Below are 18560 nucleotides of genomic sequence, written 5' to 3'. Positions count from 1 at the left end.
TTTCACCTTTACACAGCACACCCCAGGCCCCCCGCTCGGCGAGGAATTCAACCGCAGCTGAACCCCGAGTACCAGCGCCCTCTACCCCTCCATCAAGAGCGAGCTTCTTCTTTGGAAAAACAGGGCAATTGATCCGGTTTACCTTGTTTTTTGCCCAAAAAACCAGACCCAGCCCAGCCCAGACTCCGCTCCTTAGAGCAGCCCTCTTAACCGGACAGAGCCCCGCGGATCCACCCAGCTTGTGCCAACGGAGGCACAGGCGACCCTGCCCTCGGGGATAGGAACCTGAACACCGGGCCCAGCCCCAGCATTCACCTGGTGCACTCCAGATGAGCTCCTCAGAGGGACCCACCTCTGTCCCAAGACACACGTGGCACCCAGAGCTTTTGTGTTACAAAAATATTCCGTGCTTTATTTACTCTGTGATAGAAAAATAACATGGCCAGGACCCCAGAGTTTCCCGCCCAGGCGAGGGGAGAAGCAGCGGGCAGAGGGCTCCGTTTCCCCCAAACCCCTGCCCACCCCCTGCCCTCGCCAGGTGCCCTCACACCCTGCCACCCTCGTGCTGCACCGGCTCCAGAGGGGACACCGAGGCAGGGGGCCGGAGGGGCTCCTACATCCTTGGGGGCAGAGGAGAGGATGAGGTGCAGGGACCCTGCCACTGTGGAGCAGAGCACCAGCACGGGCTAGGGGAGCCCTGGCAGGACCCCTCCTCTGCCCTCTGCCCTCACGCACCCCTGGGAACAGAGCTGCGGGGGAGGACAAGAAGGCGACATGTACATTCTTAGTGACGACTGCGAAAGCGAACCTGAGGCCGGGCTGGCGGCCCCCGCCCCGGCAGCCCCACGGGGAGCGAGGGGCTGCGGGGCCAGTGCTGGCAGAAGCGGAAAGCCGAAGCTGGGCCTCTTAAAAGGAACATACAGGAAAACCATGCGACAAATCCGCTGCCGTTTATACAAGGGCATAAACACCAAAGAGCTGGACGCCAGCCTGTGTTTCGGGGCAGCACAGAGCAAATCCTGGGGGCAGGGCCCACCCGCTGTCCCCTGGCACAGAGACACGAACACAGCACAGTCCCCGCAGCGCCGGGGCCAGGGGCAAGGACCAGGCACCTGCCTGTCACGACTGGGCGTGGGGGATCCACTGACTGTCCACGGGGCGCCGCAGCAGCTCCTCAACGTGCCTTGCCACATCCATCGTGTCTTCCAGGTCAAAATCACCCTCGGGGTCCAGCACAGGGTCGGGGCTGTGGGAGGCAGGCGGTGAGGGGAGGCCCAGCTGCAGCAGTACAGGGATAGGGGTATGATACTCACTTCTGGGTGTACATGTTGTAATGAGGCTGGGAGCAGACGGCAGGCGAGGGTGCCTGGTCCATGTAGGTGGCCCCTCCAGAGGCAGAATCTCCCGATGCATTGACAAACCTGTGGGCATGGGTCTCATGAGCACTGGGTGCCCCAAGGGTGAAGTCACCAAGATGTCCCACAAGGCTCAGCACCAACGTGGCCATTGGTGGTGGACCTGAGCTCCTCAGTGCCCTGGGCACCCAATCCAGCCAATTCAATGCTGGGAACCCATGGCAACCACTGCCCAGGATCTCCCTTCGGGGTCACACTTACTCTGGCACCACTTGCTTGATCTGTGGCTTCACGTATCCATCCACAGCTTTAGCTAGAAAGAAGGAGCAGCACTGAGGCCCCAAATACCAGCACATGCCACGACCCCGGGCAGTGCTGGGGGCTCACACGTGGCCAGATGCAGAACCCCTGTGGGGCCAGTGTGGCCCCGGGGTGAGGGTTGCTGAGAACACCAGCTCCATCCTGGCTGGATGCACAAGAGGGGACATGTGTGGGGTGAAGGGACAGCGCTACCTGGCGTGGACTCACAGAGAACCGGCGTGTAGTACTTGGAGAACACCTCGTCCTTGGGCCGGTCGGGGAACACGTATATGAGGTAACTGAGATCCCCGAGGCGGTCAGCCAAGGAGCGGATGGAGAAGTCCCTGGTGGTGAAAGGCATCAGGTTCCAGAACATCCTCTCAGCTGCAAGACAAGCGTGAGAATCATGGTGACTCCCAGAGTTTGTAGCAGCTCCTGGCTGTGCTCTCCACGTGGGCCGCGAGGTCACATCAAGCAGCCAACAGCATGTCCCACACTGCATCCCTCCCCCAGCAACAGCTGAGGATAAAGCACAGATCTCCAGAAAATGGGATAAAGTAGGAGGTACAGTGACGCCAAGACAAGTCTGGCCTCATCCTGACACGTCGGGGGCAGGTTCCCCAACCACGGGGCTCCATGGTGCTTCTCAGTCATGTGGCCCTCCAAAAGATGCTCTTGTGAATAGCAACAGACTCCTGCATGGGGTCAGGATACAACCCCTGGGGAGCACCACTGAGTAACTGCATTTTGTACAGTCCACATCATTCCCCAGGGCTGGGTGAGAGAGTTCAGCCTGGTCCCTCCTCCCCACTGCAGTGAGCGAGGGCAGCACCACTCCCCATGGGGCAGCCAAGACATTCTGGGGGCTCTGGTGCTCGCCTCTTTCCTGAGGATAACTCCAGCATGCCTGCCGTGGCAGTGCCACTACCAAGGGCATGAGGTGGCCTGGCTGGGGTCACTCGGCCCAGGGATGCCGGCGCCTGGCACACACTCACAGGAGTCAAACTTCCAGGCAATGGTGATGCCACCGATCTCCGAGTCGCTGAAGCGCAGGAGGAAGGTCCCGTCAGGCTTGTTGATGAGCAGGTCGTGGGCCTGCTGCTTGTTGACGAAGCCCAGGATGGCCCTAGGCAGAGTAGGGCGTCAGGGCTTGGGGCTCGGGCCAGGCTGCACAGGACAGGGCGGCTCTTACCCGTCATTCCAGTGCGGCTTCAAATGCTTCTTCAGCACCTCCATGACCCCGTCAAACCACTGCCAGAAGGTGTAATTCCTCCCAGGCAGGTTTTCCTGTTGAAATCCGCAGATAATGAGCACTCCTGTCACCAGGCTCTGAGCCTCTGTGACACAGCACAGACATTGGGTGCAGCAGCAGAGACTCAGGGACCCCCAGGTGGGTACACCCCATCCAGCTCCACAAGCACGAGCATGGGGGGCTCTGGACAGAGCCCAGGCCACTTACCCGGTTAAACTGGGACCAGGACACTGTGGTGCTGCTGTAGTCCTCCAGGTGGGAGCTGGTGCTGTTGAAGAGCTTTTGTGCCAGGAACACCAGGTTCTCCTTGGTCAGCCCACGGCTGCTCTGCACCTCTGCCTTGAACTTCATGTTGAGCGCCTCACAGAGCTGTGGCCACTGCACCTTGTCGGGCACAGCGAAGGGCACGCGGCCCTGGGGGCAGAGAGCGTGGTCAGCACCAGCTCTGCCTGGTGCCTCCAGGCATGTCCCACCGGGAGGCTGAGCCCTACTCCCACACCGGGCAGATGGGGCCTGTCCTGCCCCCACGGCACTGGCACTCACGGGCTCAGCAAAGGCGTTGTCCCAAAGCACGGTGGCCGTGGCATTGTTGTCCTGGCTCCCATGCACAATCACCACCACAGGCAGGGACAGCGTCTGCCGAGAGGAAGGAGACTGGAATGGGCTGTGGGGCACCAAGGGAGCATCACCCATGGGCACCCATGTGGCCCCAGCCCAGCCCCACTCCTGTGGGCACAGTGCCCACAGTGCCCACGGCTTGCCTAGGGCCTGCAGAAAGGACATAGAGGCTTTACCTTCACCTGGAAGACCAGCTCATTCCCACCGACACTGAACTGTGACTCGAAGAGGATGGTGAACTTCTCCTCTGTCACTGACTCAGCCCCACGGCGATCCGAGCGCTTGATCCGCTTCAAGGACTGCAGGGACACCAGGGGTGAGCATGGAGGAATAGAGGGGGACAGCGGGGGGAACACAGAGGGACACGAGGGGACAGGATGGGGAGCCAGGGGCACTCACCATGTTGCGGAAGTGGGCGCTGAGCGTGCCAGTGGCCTGGTGATACTCCATCACACAGCAGTTGTTGAGGATCTCCCCGCTGCTCTCGCTGCCGCAGGAATGCACACCGAGTCAGGGCACACCAGGACTGGGAGCTGTGCAAGATGCAGCCCTTCCCCCTGCCCCACACCCTGCTCCCCATTGCCTTGACACACCCCCCAGCCCCTGGCATTACTTGCGGGTGCTCTCATTCTTCAGCAGGGCCTTGGCTTGCTGCTCGCTGATGATGGTGGCCTTCACTTGAGGGGGGTTCATGTGCACATTCAGCTTCCCCCCCACCAGGAGCCGCACAGTGGCTGCAAACTTGGTCTGTGTCTTCAGCACTTGTGGAGGCTGCTTCTCGATGATGAAGGTGCTGGGGGAAAGCAGAGGGATCAGGGAGGCTGGGAAGGGGACAGGACCAACCTGGCCCCCACCCAGCTGGGCCCAACTTGTACCTGGTGACCAGGGCAGAGATGATGTCGGTGATGGTTCCGTTCAGCTCTGACAGCATCTCCTCCACCGGGCCTGGGATTGGCAGCTGCTGGCACAGGTGCTCGGCACGGCGGATCTGCTGTCGGTTCTGCCAGATGATCTCTGCCAGCTTCTCACACCTGGGGGGAGCAGGGCTCAGCACCCACTGGGCTCAGCACCCCGTCCCATCCCACCCGACCAGGCACTCACCAGGTCTGCAGCACGTCCAAGGTGCCTTCGGGTGGGCCCCCATTCCCCGCCAGCTGCTGCCGACGCTTCCACTGGATCAGCTCATCATCCAGGATGGTTGTTTGCTGCTTGCGCAGCAGCTGCAGCGTCTTCTGGTGCTTCTCAGCCAGGTCCTGCGAGGTGGGACAACATCAGGGGTGCAGGGACAGTGTCACAGGGCATCGTGGGGACATCACGGGGAACCAGGCGGCATCACTCACCACGCGGTACTGCTGTAGTGTCTGGGCTTCACGATGCAGCCAGGCCTCCAGCGATGCCTTCTTCTGCTGCAGCGTCGTCTCCCTCGACATGCGCTCCTGTGGGCCCAGCTGGGAGAGCTGGGAGAACTGGGCTGGGGGGGCAGGGCACGGTGTTAGGGCTGGCCCTGCCAGCACCCCAGCCCCGTGCCCCTCGGGCCTCCACCCACCTTGGAGTCGCATGTTCTCCTGGTACTGGATGATGAAGTACTCCTGTGTCTGCTGCAGCTTTTTGAGCTCATTCTCTGAGTCCTGAGTGATGAGCCGCAGCTCCTCAAAGGTTTGGTTGATCTGCAGGTGCTTCTGGGACATGGCGTCCACCAGGGAGCCAGATGGGGAAGGGCTCTGCACGGAGCACAGGGTGTGCTCAGCACAGGGAGGGGACGCTCCCCATTCCCTGCCTCAGGGCTGCTCCCACCATCATGGAGCCAAGAGCCCCTGGGAAAGCTTCCACCCCTGAGGAACCCTCTCCTCGCCCCTCACAGCCCACGCTCACATTGTTCGCCTCCCGCACCAGCCGCTGCTCGTGGTAGAGGATGTGCCGGATGCAGCGCACCAGCTCCATGGGGCATCGGTCATAAGTGTTCTGTGGGGAGAGCACGGCCTGAGCCAGGCACAGGGCAGGGACCCCCATGGCCTTGCACCCCTGCCCACAGCCCCCCACTCGCCTGCAGCTGCGTGGCGTAGTGCCCCAGCTTGATCTTCAGCAGGAAGCCGTCCTCACCCACTTGGTGGTCTGCCTTCTTCTGCAGCTCCTGGATCAGCCCCTCCAGAAGCTGTGTCGCCTTCACATTCTCCTGGGGGTTGTCAAGGTCGATGGAGTCCCTGCGTGCGGAGCGGAGCCGTGTCAGGGCAGCCTGGTGGCGGGGAGCACCCACCTGTACCCCAGGGCAGCCGCAGCACCCCTGGGCAGAGTACACCCTGACCTACCACGCCTGGCTCTCGATCCACTGCGACAGGTAGTGCCGCACCTCGATGGGGAAGTGCTGCCCATAGAGCGCCTGCATCTGCCGCAGGGCTTCACCCTGGAGCTGCTGGGCCTGGATCCACACCGCCATGGTTCAGCACCTGAGGGAGACGCGCTGTCAGGGCACGGCGGGAGGCAGGCAGGCGCTGTGCCACGAGGGGTCTGGCCCCCGCTGTCCCCACAGCCTCTGCAGGAGTGTCCGGAGTTCCCGGTGCTGCCAGCGCTGTCTCCAGCTGCTGAGAGAAAGGGCATGCGGGGGCAGGGGACCCTGGCTCTGAGTCACCCCCTCTTTTCTAGGAACAGCCCTGGGGGTGCCCAGCGCCAGGGATGTGCCTCTGCACGGCCTCTCCACATGGTTCTCATTTCCCCTCACTGCACCACGGGATCGCAGCCATCACTGGCCACGCAAATGAGGAAACAGGCCAGGGGGAGGAAGGGCTGCCCAGAAATCCAGGGTGACGCAGAGCAGAGGCCTCCGCTGCGTTCATCCCGCTCCTGCCCACACCCTGGCAGCGCCAGCAGGCAGGAGCAGCCCCAGCCCCAAGAGCCCACGTAGCACCACAGTCCCTGACAAGTCTCCCGTGCCAGGGCCACTGTGTGCCCCATGTCCTGGTGGAGATGCATGGACCTTCCCAAAGCAGTTTCAGGGTGGCTCTGGCTCCATGCAGGGATTCCACCCACCATACAGCCTTGGCTCCCCCAGGGGCAGGCAGGGATGAAATGGTGGCAACAGCACCTCTACTAAAATCAGTGTGTCCCCTGGGTCACCTGTGGTTAGAGGGGGCTGGAGAAACAACCTGCAGCTGACTGTGTGAGGGTGATACAACAGTGAGTGACAGAGGAGGGTCTGGGGAGCTCAAGGTCCCCTCTGAGTGAGGAGGCAGCAGTACAGTAAACAGCATTTAGACACACTCACACCCTAAGCACCTGGGATTTGGCACCACGCAGAGGGGCCAGGCAGGGGCACAAGGCCTTGGATGTGTCCCAAGGCCAGGTGACCAGGCCAGAACCTGATCACTGCACTGGCTGGTGACAAGCAGAGGGGCTGAGCCAGTGGGGGCTGTGCTTCCCCCTCTCCCCAAAGCATTTTGTTCAACCTCAGGAATACCCAGTGGCCCACAGGGCTCCAAAAGAGCTGGTGCTGTCCTACAGTCAGGGGGACAAGTCGGGGGACAGTGGCAGCAGGTCCGAGTGGAGCAGCCACAGCCAGAGCCCCTGAGCCATGCAAACCCGCCCCTGAACAGGAAGAGGAACAATAACCCAGAGCTGGCTAAAAATGAATTTTTCCCCTATAAAAAGGGAGGAACGTTTCCACATTCACAGAAATCACCAAGCTGGAAATGCTGCTGGCAAGGAGGGGCCTGGGGAGGCAGAAGAACGTCAGCAAGGAGGAAAGGGAAGGTGGGATGGCTGACAGCAGGACATGCTGCTGTTGGAAATTGCGGACGCTTGATAAGGGGCAGAGCCAAGAACAGCCATGCCAGTGCCACTGCACCACAAAGTGACCGAAGTCCCCAGTACTGCAGGGACATCTGCACGGACACAGAGCAAACAGACACTGCCCTGCCTGTTGATAAAATGGTGATCTCTTCCCATCTCACACTGACAAAACACTTCCTACTCCACTCTAACATGTTGTTAAGCAACGAGTCTCTGGCTGCTCTGTGGTGAGCTGGCAGGCACCACATTTGGCCAGTGCCAGCCTGGGAACAGGAGCACCAGCATCATATCTGCCTCTATAAGGGGCTGTGCAGTGGCAGAGCTCACCTGGCATGTGCCCCAAAACACCACTTGCACCAAGCTTGGGCACAACCTCCACAGATATTGCCAATGCAGCAAGACATGCAATTTCTCCTGGGGGAAGTTTGTCTCATTTTTGTATCTGTGTCCCACCTGTGGAGAAACCAAACCTCCCCATGAGCTGCAGGGTACCCTGATGACCCCAGCACAAGCAACCAGTGCCACCTGCCATGGGCAGACTTTTGGCCATGAGACTTAGCACGGCTGGGGCAGCAACTCTGTTTCAGCATAAGTTGCAGCAGCATGGAAAAGCTACCACTGCGAGCTTTTCCAGGCAGCCCTGGAACTCCTGCACCTGGCTGCTGCTGGCAGCCACTGCCCTGGCCTGGACCATGCCAAACATCACTTTCCAACATCACATTCCTTGGTGGCACCACCAGCTGCCCAAGGGATGGGAGGGACAGATCCACCCTCATGTCCAGGGACATTCACCCAGCCCAGTGCCACCTCCAGCCCGCCAGCCCCAGCAGCTTCAAGCACTGCCATGGGTCAGCCATGCACGGCAGCCACCGGCCCCATGCGCACTCCAACAACTGCAAGAGGCAGATAATTGTAGTGGTTTAGGCTACTTTGCATCTACTTGCTGGCAGCGAGCTGGAACCCACCCGTCACTGCAGCTCGGTTAACCAGCAGCACTCGACAAGCCACAGCGACACATTGCCTGCGAAGGGGCACAGGCAGCAGCTCCCCAGGATAGGACCACTGCTGAGGACAGACCCCAGAGCTGTGGAGAGGGACCCCAGCAACACAGGGACCAAGCAGAGAGAGGGAGATGCCAGCAGACATCATTTCTGCCTCTTAAGGTCTCACTGCCCACTGCTGATGGGGAAGCACTGCCAAACCCAATGCAAAACAGGAGAAACCCACTCAAAAAGGGCACTCAGCCAGCGAGGAGAAGGGAAGACGGGGAAGGTGGCAGCCCTGTTGAGGCTTGGGGCAACTAGGGGACTGACGTGATCACACCGGGGAAGGGTCGCAGGCACAGTGGCAGTAGGCACCAGCAAGTCCCAAACTGCAGGAGAGCCAGAGCACATCCGTGGGCAGACAAAAGGAGGGAAATGCCTCACAGGATGAGGACGGCAGCAGCAGCTTCCCATGTGCCATCCAAACACGGGCAGCAGCTACCCCGGCGGCGGAGCACGCCCTGCGCGGGATGCTCAGTGCAAACCACCGCGGGACGCTCCCTGCACAGAGCCGGCCCGAAGCAGAACACCCCTGCCCTGGCGCCGGCACAGCCCCGACAGCAGCCTCATGCCGTGGAGCGCCGGGCAGGTGCCAAGGGCGAGGCAAAGGCCTGGGGGGCACGGCCGGGCTCGGGCTGCAACCCCCGCCCCACTCCCGCGCCCCCCGCCGCCCCTCCGCCGCGGCGGCTCCCGCACTGCCCTTGGCCGGCGCCGCGGCAGCCCGGGGGTCTCGGAGCGCTGTCCCGGGGCAGGGCGCGGCGCTGGGCCCGGCGGCCGCGGCGCCTCCCGCCGCCGTAAACACGGACACGTGGTGCTCGGCACCTCCGGGAGCCGCGATCGCTTCCAGGTCAGCCGGACCCTGCGCCCTGCGGCGCTGCCGCCGAGCGGCTCCGCGGCTGCCCCGGCGGCGCTGCCGCTGCCCCCGGCCGGCCCGGCACGGGGAAGCTGGCCGGCAGCCCTCCAAGCCGGGCGGCTCCACGCAAGGTCCCTCCCGGGCAAGATCCGGCCCCCGGGCGCGGTGGAGGTGACGGCCGGGAGCGGCCGCTCGGCAGGGCGAAGGGCTCCGGTTTCCCCAGCACACACCGCCAGCCGCCCCTCGGCGGGCCCCGTCCGCACCGGCTCCCCCCGGAGCCGGGGGCGCAGTGCCCCGCACTCACCGCGCTCAGGCCCCGCTCTGGCGTCCGGGCCCGGGACAGCCCGGCACGGCACGGCACGGCTCGGCTCGGCTCGGGGCGGGCACAGCCGGGCTCCCGGGCGGCCGCTTGGCTGGCTGCGCACTACAGGAAGGAGCAGAGAGCAGCTATTTCCTTCCAAAATGTCAGGTGCCTGCGCGGGACAGCCTGCCCCCGACTGCCGGCAGCCTCCTCTGCCGCGCTGCCTGCGGGGCGCCCGCTCTGCCCCCCGCACCTCCCCGGGGCCGCAGCAGGCACAGCCTCCGTCCTCAGCAGGGCAGTGGCACTGGGGCTGCCTGAGGGCCAGGGACGGGACCCCAGGGACGGGACCCCAGGGATGGGACCCCAGGGACGGGACCCCAGGGACGGGACCCCAGGGAGCCATGCAGGAGTTCGGCATAGGGGAAGATGGGACCCGCTCACCTGCACCCCCCAGCTTCGCTCACAGCCCCCAGCACACAGCCCTGGAGCAGAGCCTGCAGCGGGAGCACCCGGGTGATGGTGAGCAGCCCCCAGCCCTGCTCAGAGCTGTGGCCCCGGCACACTGGGGAGGTGGCACAGAGGGCCAAGGGCTGCTCGAATGTTTTACACCGTCCTGTGGTTTCCAGCTCTGGCTGGGAGGTGGCAGCGCCCACCGGCACTGGAACGAGCTCCTTCTCGAAGCTCTGTGCTTTGATGGGGTTTGTTTGTCTCCCACAGAAAGTGGCAGCAATTGATGGCTTCACCCTGGTGAAATCGGGGAGGAGGCAGACAAACCACTCAGCCCACACTGGAAACATCTGGGGCCAGGTACCATGATACTCATGAAAGAGGAATGGCTGGCTCTGGTAATCCAACGTGCCCCACAGGAGCATTGGTGACAGGCCCACAGCAGCAGAGTAGGTAGGCAGAGGTGGAACTAGTAGCACCAGGAGTGTCCAGGTGTCCCAGCAACTCTGGGAACCAAAAGCAGAAAATTCATACTGTTACAGGAACAAGGGAACCACATGCATAAGCTGATGCTACCCAGAGGGGACACCAGCCCCACACAGGCAGAGATGCCCCAGGGGGACTGGTTCCAGGGGAACAGTGCTGGGGGCTGCTGACAGCTCATCTCACACCACTGGCCAGGCTCTCTGCCTGCCAGCACTTGCTACCCTTGGGAAAGGTTTTCCTCCTCATTTCAGATTTCTTCCAATCAGAGAGGCCCAGAAACCTACGTCAAACCAAAACCACCAAAATACCCAGCAAAATCCCTTGAATCCAACAGCTGGAACCTCAAGAAAACCTCAGCGCACCAAGAGCCACCCTGGGGCAGGCACAGCCAGATACAGGCACTGCCTGGGCACCAGTGGGATTCTTTCAGACACTGAGCATGTAGCAGCACCAGCACTGGTGGGCAGGACACATGGTACAGCCACATCAGCAGAGCCCAGTGCCCATCCAGCCCCATGGCATGAGTCCAGTGTGGCTGCTGCAGGACATCCACCCAGTCCCTGCCAGCACTGGTGCTGCCCCCATCATAAACCCCCAGACAGGATTAGAGAGGCTGGGCAGAGCTTTAATTACTCCTGGCTCCCTGGGGCCAAGCAGCTGAATTAACTAGCTTTGGGGCTGGCACAGCAGGGAATTGCCAACTCACAGTTCTGGAGCTTCCCCTGGCTCGGTGGGGGAATCCCAGGGCAGGCACAAAGCCACTGACCGCTTGCAGCATCCCAGACTCTGGCCTTGCCTGGGCAGGGATGTGCAGCTGCCCCGTGCCAGGACATTCAAGGAAGGGATTTTCCCTCCATGCTAATAAGGACCAACCCCAAGTTCCCTGAGGGCACAGCCCTGGGGTCCCACAGGTTCTGTAGCAGCCTCCTGCACTGAGGCCAAATCCATCACAGCCCCTGGCTCGGTGCTAATCCCTGCTCAGACCTGCGCCAGCCCAGGAGGGACAGGCTGGGCGAAGGACCTGAGGATTAAGCTCATTTCAGCATCGAATTAGTCCCGATTGGGGTCTGGAGACACAATTTCATTTTCTCTGCCATGCTCCAGTGAGCTCACACAATGGCACTAATCCACCCACAGCCAGACTGGATTTGCTGGGCAGGACCCAGGTGGGCTGGGGAAGATGTGGGCAGCACAGGCACCACCGGACTGCTCTGGCTGCATCCATCCCCTCGGATCTATGCCATGCTCCAGCTCTCCTTGGGGCTGGGGACATGGTGCAGGAGCCTCCTCACCCTTGGCATGGCTGTCCTGCAGGGCCAGCCCAGCTAGCACAGCACAGGCTTTTGGATGTCTGGTGAGCAGGAAGAGCCAGAGGGACACCAGAGCAGCTCCTGCATCCCCCCAGTGCACACCCAGAGTTCATCCCCAGCAGCTGCAGCAGCTCTGCACACAGAGATGCTCTTGCACCAAGCCAGCAGAGCAGGATGGAGAGGAGAAAAGCCTTGCTTGTGGAAGAGGGGATGCACAGACATACAGGGATGCTCGTCAGACAGAGAATAAAACAACCAAAACACCAGTGGTTTGTGCAACAAATTTCTCAGTCAAATCGAGAGAGGGGTGAAGCACAGCGTGCACCCATTCACACACAAATATGTCCAGGTGAGTTTTGGTTTTCCTGGCCCTGGGATGGGCTTTCCAGCCCCTGAAGCAGCAGCAGAGTCCCTACCCCTGAGCCGCACCATAAGCCTCACCACAGCATCTCCACAAGCAGGGCCAGAGAAGCTGCACCCCTGGGCCCACAGCTCAACAGCACCAGGGTCTGGTATTCACACCAGAGAGGACAAAGATCATTTTACAGCAGTTCCAGCTGGTGCAGGGACTCAGAACTGCCAGCAAGAGCAGCGTCTTTGTCTGCTAAAGGCCTTGGAGGGCCATTGAATGATAGGGACGAGAGGCCAGACAGAATGAGCACCCAGCACGTGGTGGGCAGGGCTGCCTCACTGTTGTGGCTCTTTGAGGCAGTGGCTCTCCAGCACCAGCCTTTTCCCCAGTTCCCTCCCCAGCAGAGCTGTGCTATAAACCAGCTCATAACACAGAGTTACACTGGAAGTGGGGATTGCAAAACTCACCAATGACTGTTTGAACCAGGAATGGGTTGGGACTGTGCTGTGGTTCAGCTATGCTCCTGAGGCTGTCCCAGCTTGGCAGCAGCACATCATTCCTGATACAGTGGGAAGCAGGACCCAGCACTCAGGGAAGCACTGGGCATGAAGCGCCTGCGAGCAGCCTGTGCTCCTGGCCCCTCTGGTGCAGCCAGATGGGTGGATTCTGCTTTATCAGCAAGTCAGCTCAGCCCTATCGGCCAGGAAGCCGTGTTCACAGTGTGCCTCCCCCTCGACGTTTCCCAACGCGGCAGGAGCAGCGGCGTGCAGCAGCCTACCTTTTATCAGCCAGCAGATGTTGCTAGAACTGTTGCTGCATGTGAAATTCAGGCATGCCCAGCACCACTTGGATCCCTGCACCAGCCATGCGGTGCCAGGGTAAACACCCCCGCCCCCTTCCTCCCGGGATCAAAACACTTGGGGGTTGCAAAATAGACACCCCATGAAAGGAAAGGCATGCCACAGAAACATTACAGCTGTCGAGGCTACTTCTCCCGGAGCGTGCCGGAGCCCCGGAGCCAGCACAGCCTCCCAGGCTGGAGCTCTGCATGGCTGCAGAGCTGAGTCCTGACCCGTCCTGGCAAGGTGGGGACTCTTACTCTAACCCTGACCCTAGCCATGCCCTGGCTCCCCTGCAGTAGCTGCTTCAAGGGCAGCACTCAGTGTGTGGGACACTGGGAGTCACCACAGCCAGGCAGGCAGAGGGATGCTGCCACCAGCACAGGTACCCGGGGGATGCTGATGGCAGGGAGGTCCCACCCACCCCACCTGCCATCCCAGTGAGCCCGGGCTCCCACCAGCTCCCCAGGGTTGCTGTGAAGCCTGTTGGGTGCGGCCCAGCTTACAGTCATTCCTTCCAAACTAAAAAGTAATTTCCCAGTTGATGGGGCTGCTTCACTGTACTCAGCCCAAAGCAGTTGCCACTTGCCGCCCACAATGTCGCAAAGTGCAGGGAGCAGGGATTTTTTGCAAGCAGGGTATCTGAGTTTTGCTATCACTCGAAAGAGAGCTGGGAAACCCCATGGCAAAGCCTTCGCAGTCACTTTGGAGTCAGCATTTCCCCTGCAGTGAGAGGGGAAGGTCCCTCCAGAGGCTCCATGCGCCCTGTGCTAAGCATCCCCAACTGCAGCTCCCAGTATGGTGAGAGTATCCCTAATCCCACCCCAAAGCACTGGCCTTGGCACAAGGCAGAGGCAGCAGAGCCAGTGAGGTGGCTCTAAGGACAACTGTAGGGACCCAACACCCCCAAAGCAGGGCACTGTCAAAATGTCACAAAACAGAGTGGGTGACAGTCACCCGTCACTCCCTGCTCCCAGCCCAGCTCTCCCATGTCCCTGCACACAGGCTGTTGGCACCTCTCAGCCCACACCAGAGCTCCTCCTCCTCCTCATGCTGCACCCACAGCACAGCAGGGCACAGCACAGCCCTCTCCAGCCCCAAGGATGAATAGCTCCCAGGAACAGTTATAAAATCCAGGGAAACAGTCTCCATCTTCACATCCAGCACCTTGGAACACACCAGGTCAGGCTGCAATCCTGATGGCTTCAGGAGATCAAGGACCTGGGCCAGGAGTCAAGACGTGGAAGGGAGAGCTCCCACCGTGGAGAGCTGGATCCTGGTGTCCATGGCAGTGGTCAGGCTCTGCAGAGCACTTCGTTGTGCCTGCACTGAGTGCCTCCTCGCATGCCACTGCCGGGGCTCACACTGCTCTGGGCACAGGCACGAGCACTGCAGGGACCCGGGCTGGCCACAGGCAGCTCAATGAGCCAGCCCACAACCGGGAATGTCCTGCTCTAACCAAGGGCCCCGCACCACAGGGACATCGTGTGCCATCCCCTGCTGTGGGCAAGCCACTCGGAGCTACCGAGCCTAGCCCTGTCCCCTCCGCAACGCACCCCAGGCACCGTCACCAAACTGCTGCCGGTCACCGGCCCGGTGCCAGGGGGGCCCAGCACGGCACCCGGAGAACTGAACGAGCCAACAGCCCCGGCCCACCGGCGGTGTCAGCGCAGCTCAGCAGTGCCGGTACGAGCCGAGACTGGAGCCCCGGAGCCGCTCGGCAGGAGCTGCCCCGGCGGGGCTGGCACGGGCCCGGGGCTGGCCGGGCACGGAGCCCTGACAGCTCCGTAACCCGCGGGACAGGTGGCCGCGGCTCCCGCGGGCTCCCCGTCACCGGCCGCGCCCGAGCTGGGTGAAAGGCCACCGGGCGCTGCGCTCCCCGTGGTGTCGCCGCTCCCGCGGGGGAACGATCCCACCCGCCCCGCGGCGCGGAGCCGCGTGTGCCACCGGCAGCAACGGGGCTCGCACTCCCGCCATCCCGGTCCGGTGTGCTGCCTGCGGCAGGACGCCGCCGGCACCGCACGGGGACGCCTCGCTCTGTCCCGGATCCTCCCCTCGGCCCGGAACCGGGGCTCGAGCCGCCCTCCGCGGCCGCCGCTCCGGCGGGGCCCGCGTGCGAAAACCGGCCCCGCTCCGCCGGGCGAGGAGCGCCCCCGCCCCGGGATGCGCCGCGGCACCAGGACGGGCCCGGGACGAACCCGCTGCCCCCTCGGAGCGGCCCCACTGTCGCCTCCGCCCGCCCAGGGGCCCGCGGGCCCAGCCGGGCCCCGCCGAGCCCCGCGCCCGGCCCGGCCGCGCCTGCCCGGGGTTACGAAACACCCACAGCGCCGACCGGACCGGACCGGACCGCCCGGAGCCCCAGCCCGAGCCTCGGCCCCGCTGCACCCCGCCCGGCCCTGCTGCGGAAGGCGGACGGGGTCCGGGATCCGGGCCCGCTCGGTCCGGTCCGCTCCGGTCCCGGCGGCGATGATGGCTCCGCGCTCCCGCCCGCGCCCACCTGCGGCCGCGGCGGCGGCTGCGGCTCCGCTGCTCCCGCGGCTCCCGGCGGCTCCCGGCGCTCGGCTCCGCCGCCGCTCTGCCCCCGCCGCGCCCCGGCCCGGCCCGCGCGGCCCCGCCCCCCCGCGGCCCCGCCCCCGCCTGGCCCCGCCGGCACCGGCAACGGCACCGGGTAACGGAGCGGTACCGGTCACTGGGCAACAGCACCAGGTAATGGCGCTGAGTAACGGCACCGGGCACCGGGTAACAGTGCCGGTACCGGGCACGGGATAATGGCATCAGGCAGTGGCACTGGGTGGCTGTACCGGGCACCAGCACAGGTTAGTGCCACCAGTACCAGCACCAGTAAGAGGTAATGGCACAGGGTGTCATAAGTGAGTCACAGGCACTAGAATTCAAAACAGCTGGAGGCTTCAACACCAGCAGCTGCTGTAGGACACAAACCAGCGCCAGAATTTGGCCGTAAGTACCAGGGAAGCCCAAAGCAGCACCAAGCCTCGGTTCTGGGAGCAGGAATGACCAAATCAGTACCAGGTCGCCACAGACGTGACTGCAGGGCTGCCTTGTGCTGACACTGGGCCCTCTGTGTGAAGCAGCCCTGGCTGCACAGTGCTCATTCCCACCACAGGCCTGGGCTGACACTTTGCAGCTATGTGCATGGCCAAGATCCCCAGTGCTGCCACAGCCTCAGGCACCTGCTGGGACAAGACGCTGCATCCCCTTCTTCCAAGCTGCCACGTCCCCTGCAAGCTGCGAGGAGACCCAAGGCACTGCCAGCTCCTCTGCAGTTGCTCAAACAGGGAAAGTTGACAGCAGCCATAAGAAAACCATCCTGAGGAGCTCTTGCACAGCTGGCACCCACAGCAGACTCTTCCTGGCAGCACTGTCACCCCAGGGCACTGGGGTGCCCCAGGTGATGGGCACCCCGGGGTGCGGCTGCCGTGCGGTGATGGGCAGAGGCGGCGGCAGGAAGCAATACTGGGTGTGCTCGTTCTGCCCCAGCGCTTGCACCCACCACATGGGATCTCCTGGGCTTTCACTTTCGCTACCAGCTCATCTTCTGTGGCCTGAAAAAACTCCGGAGGGAAATTCAGTAAACAGGTCCCTCTCCTGCTCCGGGCTGGTAGAAGCACAGGTGAGCTTTCACCGGTGGGAGTCCAGGAAGGAGGGGCTCGTCTCTCCTTGTGCCAGTGCTGGAACAGGATCATTCTCAGACAGCTGCTGCACCAGCAATTGCAAATCACTTGGCCACTGTGTCAGAGCACAGCCCCAGGTTCCCACCTCTCTACTGCTTTTATCCATTGCTCTTGAGCTAAAGTCCTCTGGCTCCAGGCTCCTCACTGCCTAGTCCAGCTCCACGCTTCCAAGAGATAAATACCTGTGGGCTGGGCAGGGACCAGCCCAGCACCTGCTCCATGCAAATGCCAGCCACAAAACGGTGCTTTCCAACTTGCCAGCTCCACTCTGTGCCTGGTGCAGCTTTGGTGAATGACTGAATGAGTGACTCCAGCCCAAACAGCCCCCAGCTCCCACTAAATGTTTTGCTGCCTGCGCTCACCCGCTTGGGAGAATCTCACGCACAAAGGCTGACACATCGCTGCTGAGCCGCTGCCAGCAGAGCCCTGGCTGCAGCTCCCAGTGCTCCTGGGGCACTCCAGACCTCACAGAGAGGTGAGCTGGGACCCTGGCAAGCAAGGACAGGCACCCAAGGTGAAGCCAGCAGCTCCCACACTGTCTGTATGCAACGAGAGAGAAGAAAAGGAACGCAGGATGCAGCGCAGGGCCCTGGGGCCTGCCCACCCTGCTGGGCTGGGATGCTCTTGCTCTGGTGAGTTGCATCACGCGGACACGCGGCTTTCACAATCCCTGGCCCACATAACCCCTTGGCGCAGTCAGCCAGGCGGGCACTGGCTGCTCCGGCCACAGAAATCAAGGTCACACACAATGTCTGTGGCTGCTGGGGCTCTGTCTGGGCACCACAGATCCAGGAGTATCTGGAGGATCCCAGGGACACACAGCTGTGCCAGAGACCTGCACAGCTACACGTGCTTGGGAAAGTTGGAAGATGTATGCAGAACACCCTCTGTTCCCTCTCACTTCCCTCCTTTCTCCCTCCCCTTCTGCTACAAAGGGGGGAAAAAGGAAAAATGAATTAGTGTTGGGAAAGAAGGTGGAGAGTGCTCCATGCTGAGAGGGCAAATGGAATTCAATAAAATCCAATCACAGTTTGTTTTCACCAGGTCCCAAGGAAAACTCCAAGCTGGCTGGAGGGGATGTTACCAGGAGAAATTCTTCCTTTCCAGAGGAAAAGAACACAGGAACAGTGACTGAAGCAGAGACCAATGGAGAGGCTGCCCCTGGATCTGCCCTGGAACTCCATCCCAGCGATGCCCCGAAGCGATCTTAGCCCTGCCCTGGCTCTCTTTGGGTCTCAGAAAGTGTCGGGAAGCCTCTGGGAAGGTGAGCATTATCCAGGCTGAGCCACAGCCGGACGCACGGCCACCTCGCATGAGCTCAGCAGGATGCCGAATGACGCCGCGCATTCCGGGGACAGAGGGAGTCTGGAGCTTCGTAATGGATTTCCGAGAAAATTGCCTCTGTGTTTGGAGCAGGAGTGCAACGAGTGCGGGCGGAACAGCCTTCCTTTCTAAGTGGCATCTCAAGGGTCTTAATTATTTCTCAGGAGTGGAAGCATTTATTTAGGCGGCTTTGGAGAGGTCCTGACGCTTTTGGCTACTGCCCACCGGGCACATCCTGTATGTGAGGCTCCTCTGCAATCCTCCTGCTGCTCCCGGGATGTGCAGAGTGCTGGGCTTGGGCAAAGCACAAACACCCAAGCACATCACCTGCGGGCAGGACACCGCCTCAGCTCCGTCCCCTCCTGCTTCCTGGGAGCAGGACATCTCATGGGAGAGCCCAGCCCCATCCCATCCCTGCTTTGCAACCCTCACACTCGCAGGTCTCAAAACAAAACCCCCTTGTGATAATCCAGCCCAGCTAATGTGACACAGATGAATCCCCACATTAGTCACAGAGTCACATTTCCCCACAAAGGTCCCACTGGAGAAGCAGTGGGGATGGGCCCTGCGGGGTTCCAGCCCCGCTGCTGGTGCAGAGTGAGGCCA

At 62.1% G+C, this 18560-nt stretch overlaps 1 protein-coding gene across 3 annotated transcripts; it reads right to left on the bottom strand.

Annotated features, from left to right (window-relative positions):
- Positions 1-384: 384 nt before the first annotated feature.
- Positions 385-15521, bottom strand: LOC110471843 (signal transducer and activator of transcription 5B). Of its 3 annotated transcripts, none has more exons than XM_077788286.1 (19): positions 15437-15521; positions 5832-5969; positions 5570-5726; positions 5398-5487; positions 5072-5246; positions 4866-4996; positions 4627-4778; positions 4401-4556; positions 4139-4318; positions 3925-4012; positions 3702-3824; positions 3451-3543; positions 3115-3321; positions 2848-2942; positions 2651-2781; positions 1869-2039; positions 1617-1668; positions 1314-1421; positions 385-1246 (listed from the first exon to the last, which is right to left on the bottom strand). In XM_077788286.1, exons 2-19 carry the CDS (start codon positions 5957-5959, stop codon positions 1120-1122), a joined length of 2364 nt encoding a protein of 787 aa, XP_077644412.1. In that variant the 5' UTR covers positions 5960-5969; positions 15437-15521; the 3' UTR covers positions 385-1119. The 3 variants fall into 3 exon arrangements, with proteins under 3 accessions (XP_077644412.1, XP_077644413.1, XP_021388546.1); XM_077788287.1 differs by having other exon boundaries at positions 1884-2039; XM_021532871.1 differs by lacking the exon at positions 15437-15521 and adding an exon at positions 9509-9606.
- Between the last annotated feature and the right edge of the window lie 3039 nt (positions 15522-18560).

Source organism: Lonchura striata, chromosome 25 (assembly GCF_046129695.1).
Source record: "Lonchura striata isolate bLonStr1 chromosome 25, bLonStr1.mat, whole genome shotgun sequence".
NCBI lineage: Eukaryota > Metazoa > Chordata > Aves > Passeriformes > Estrildidae > Lonchura > Lonchura striata.
The sequence above is the reverse complement of the archived record's forward strand: the minus strand, read 5'-3'. Positions and strand labels throughout refer to the sequence as shown.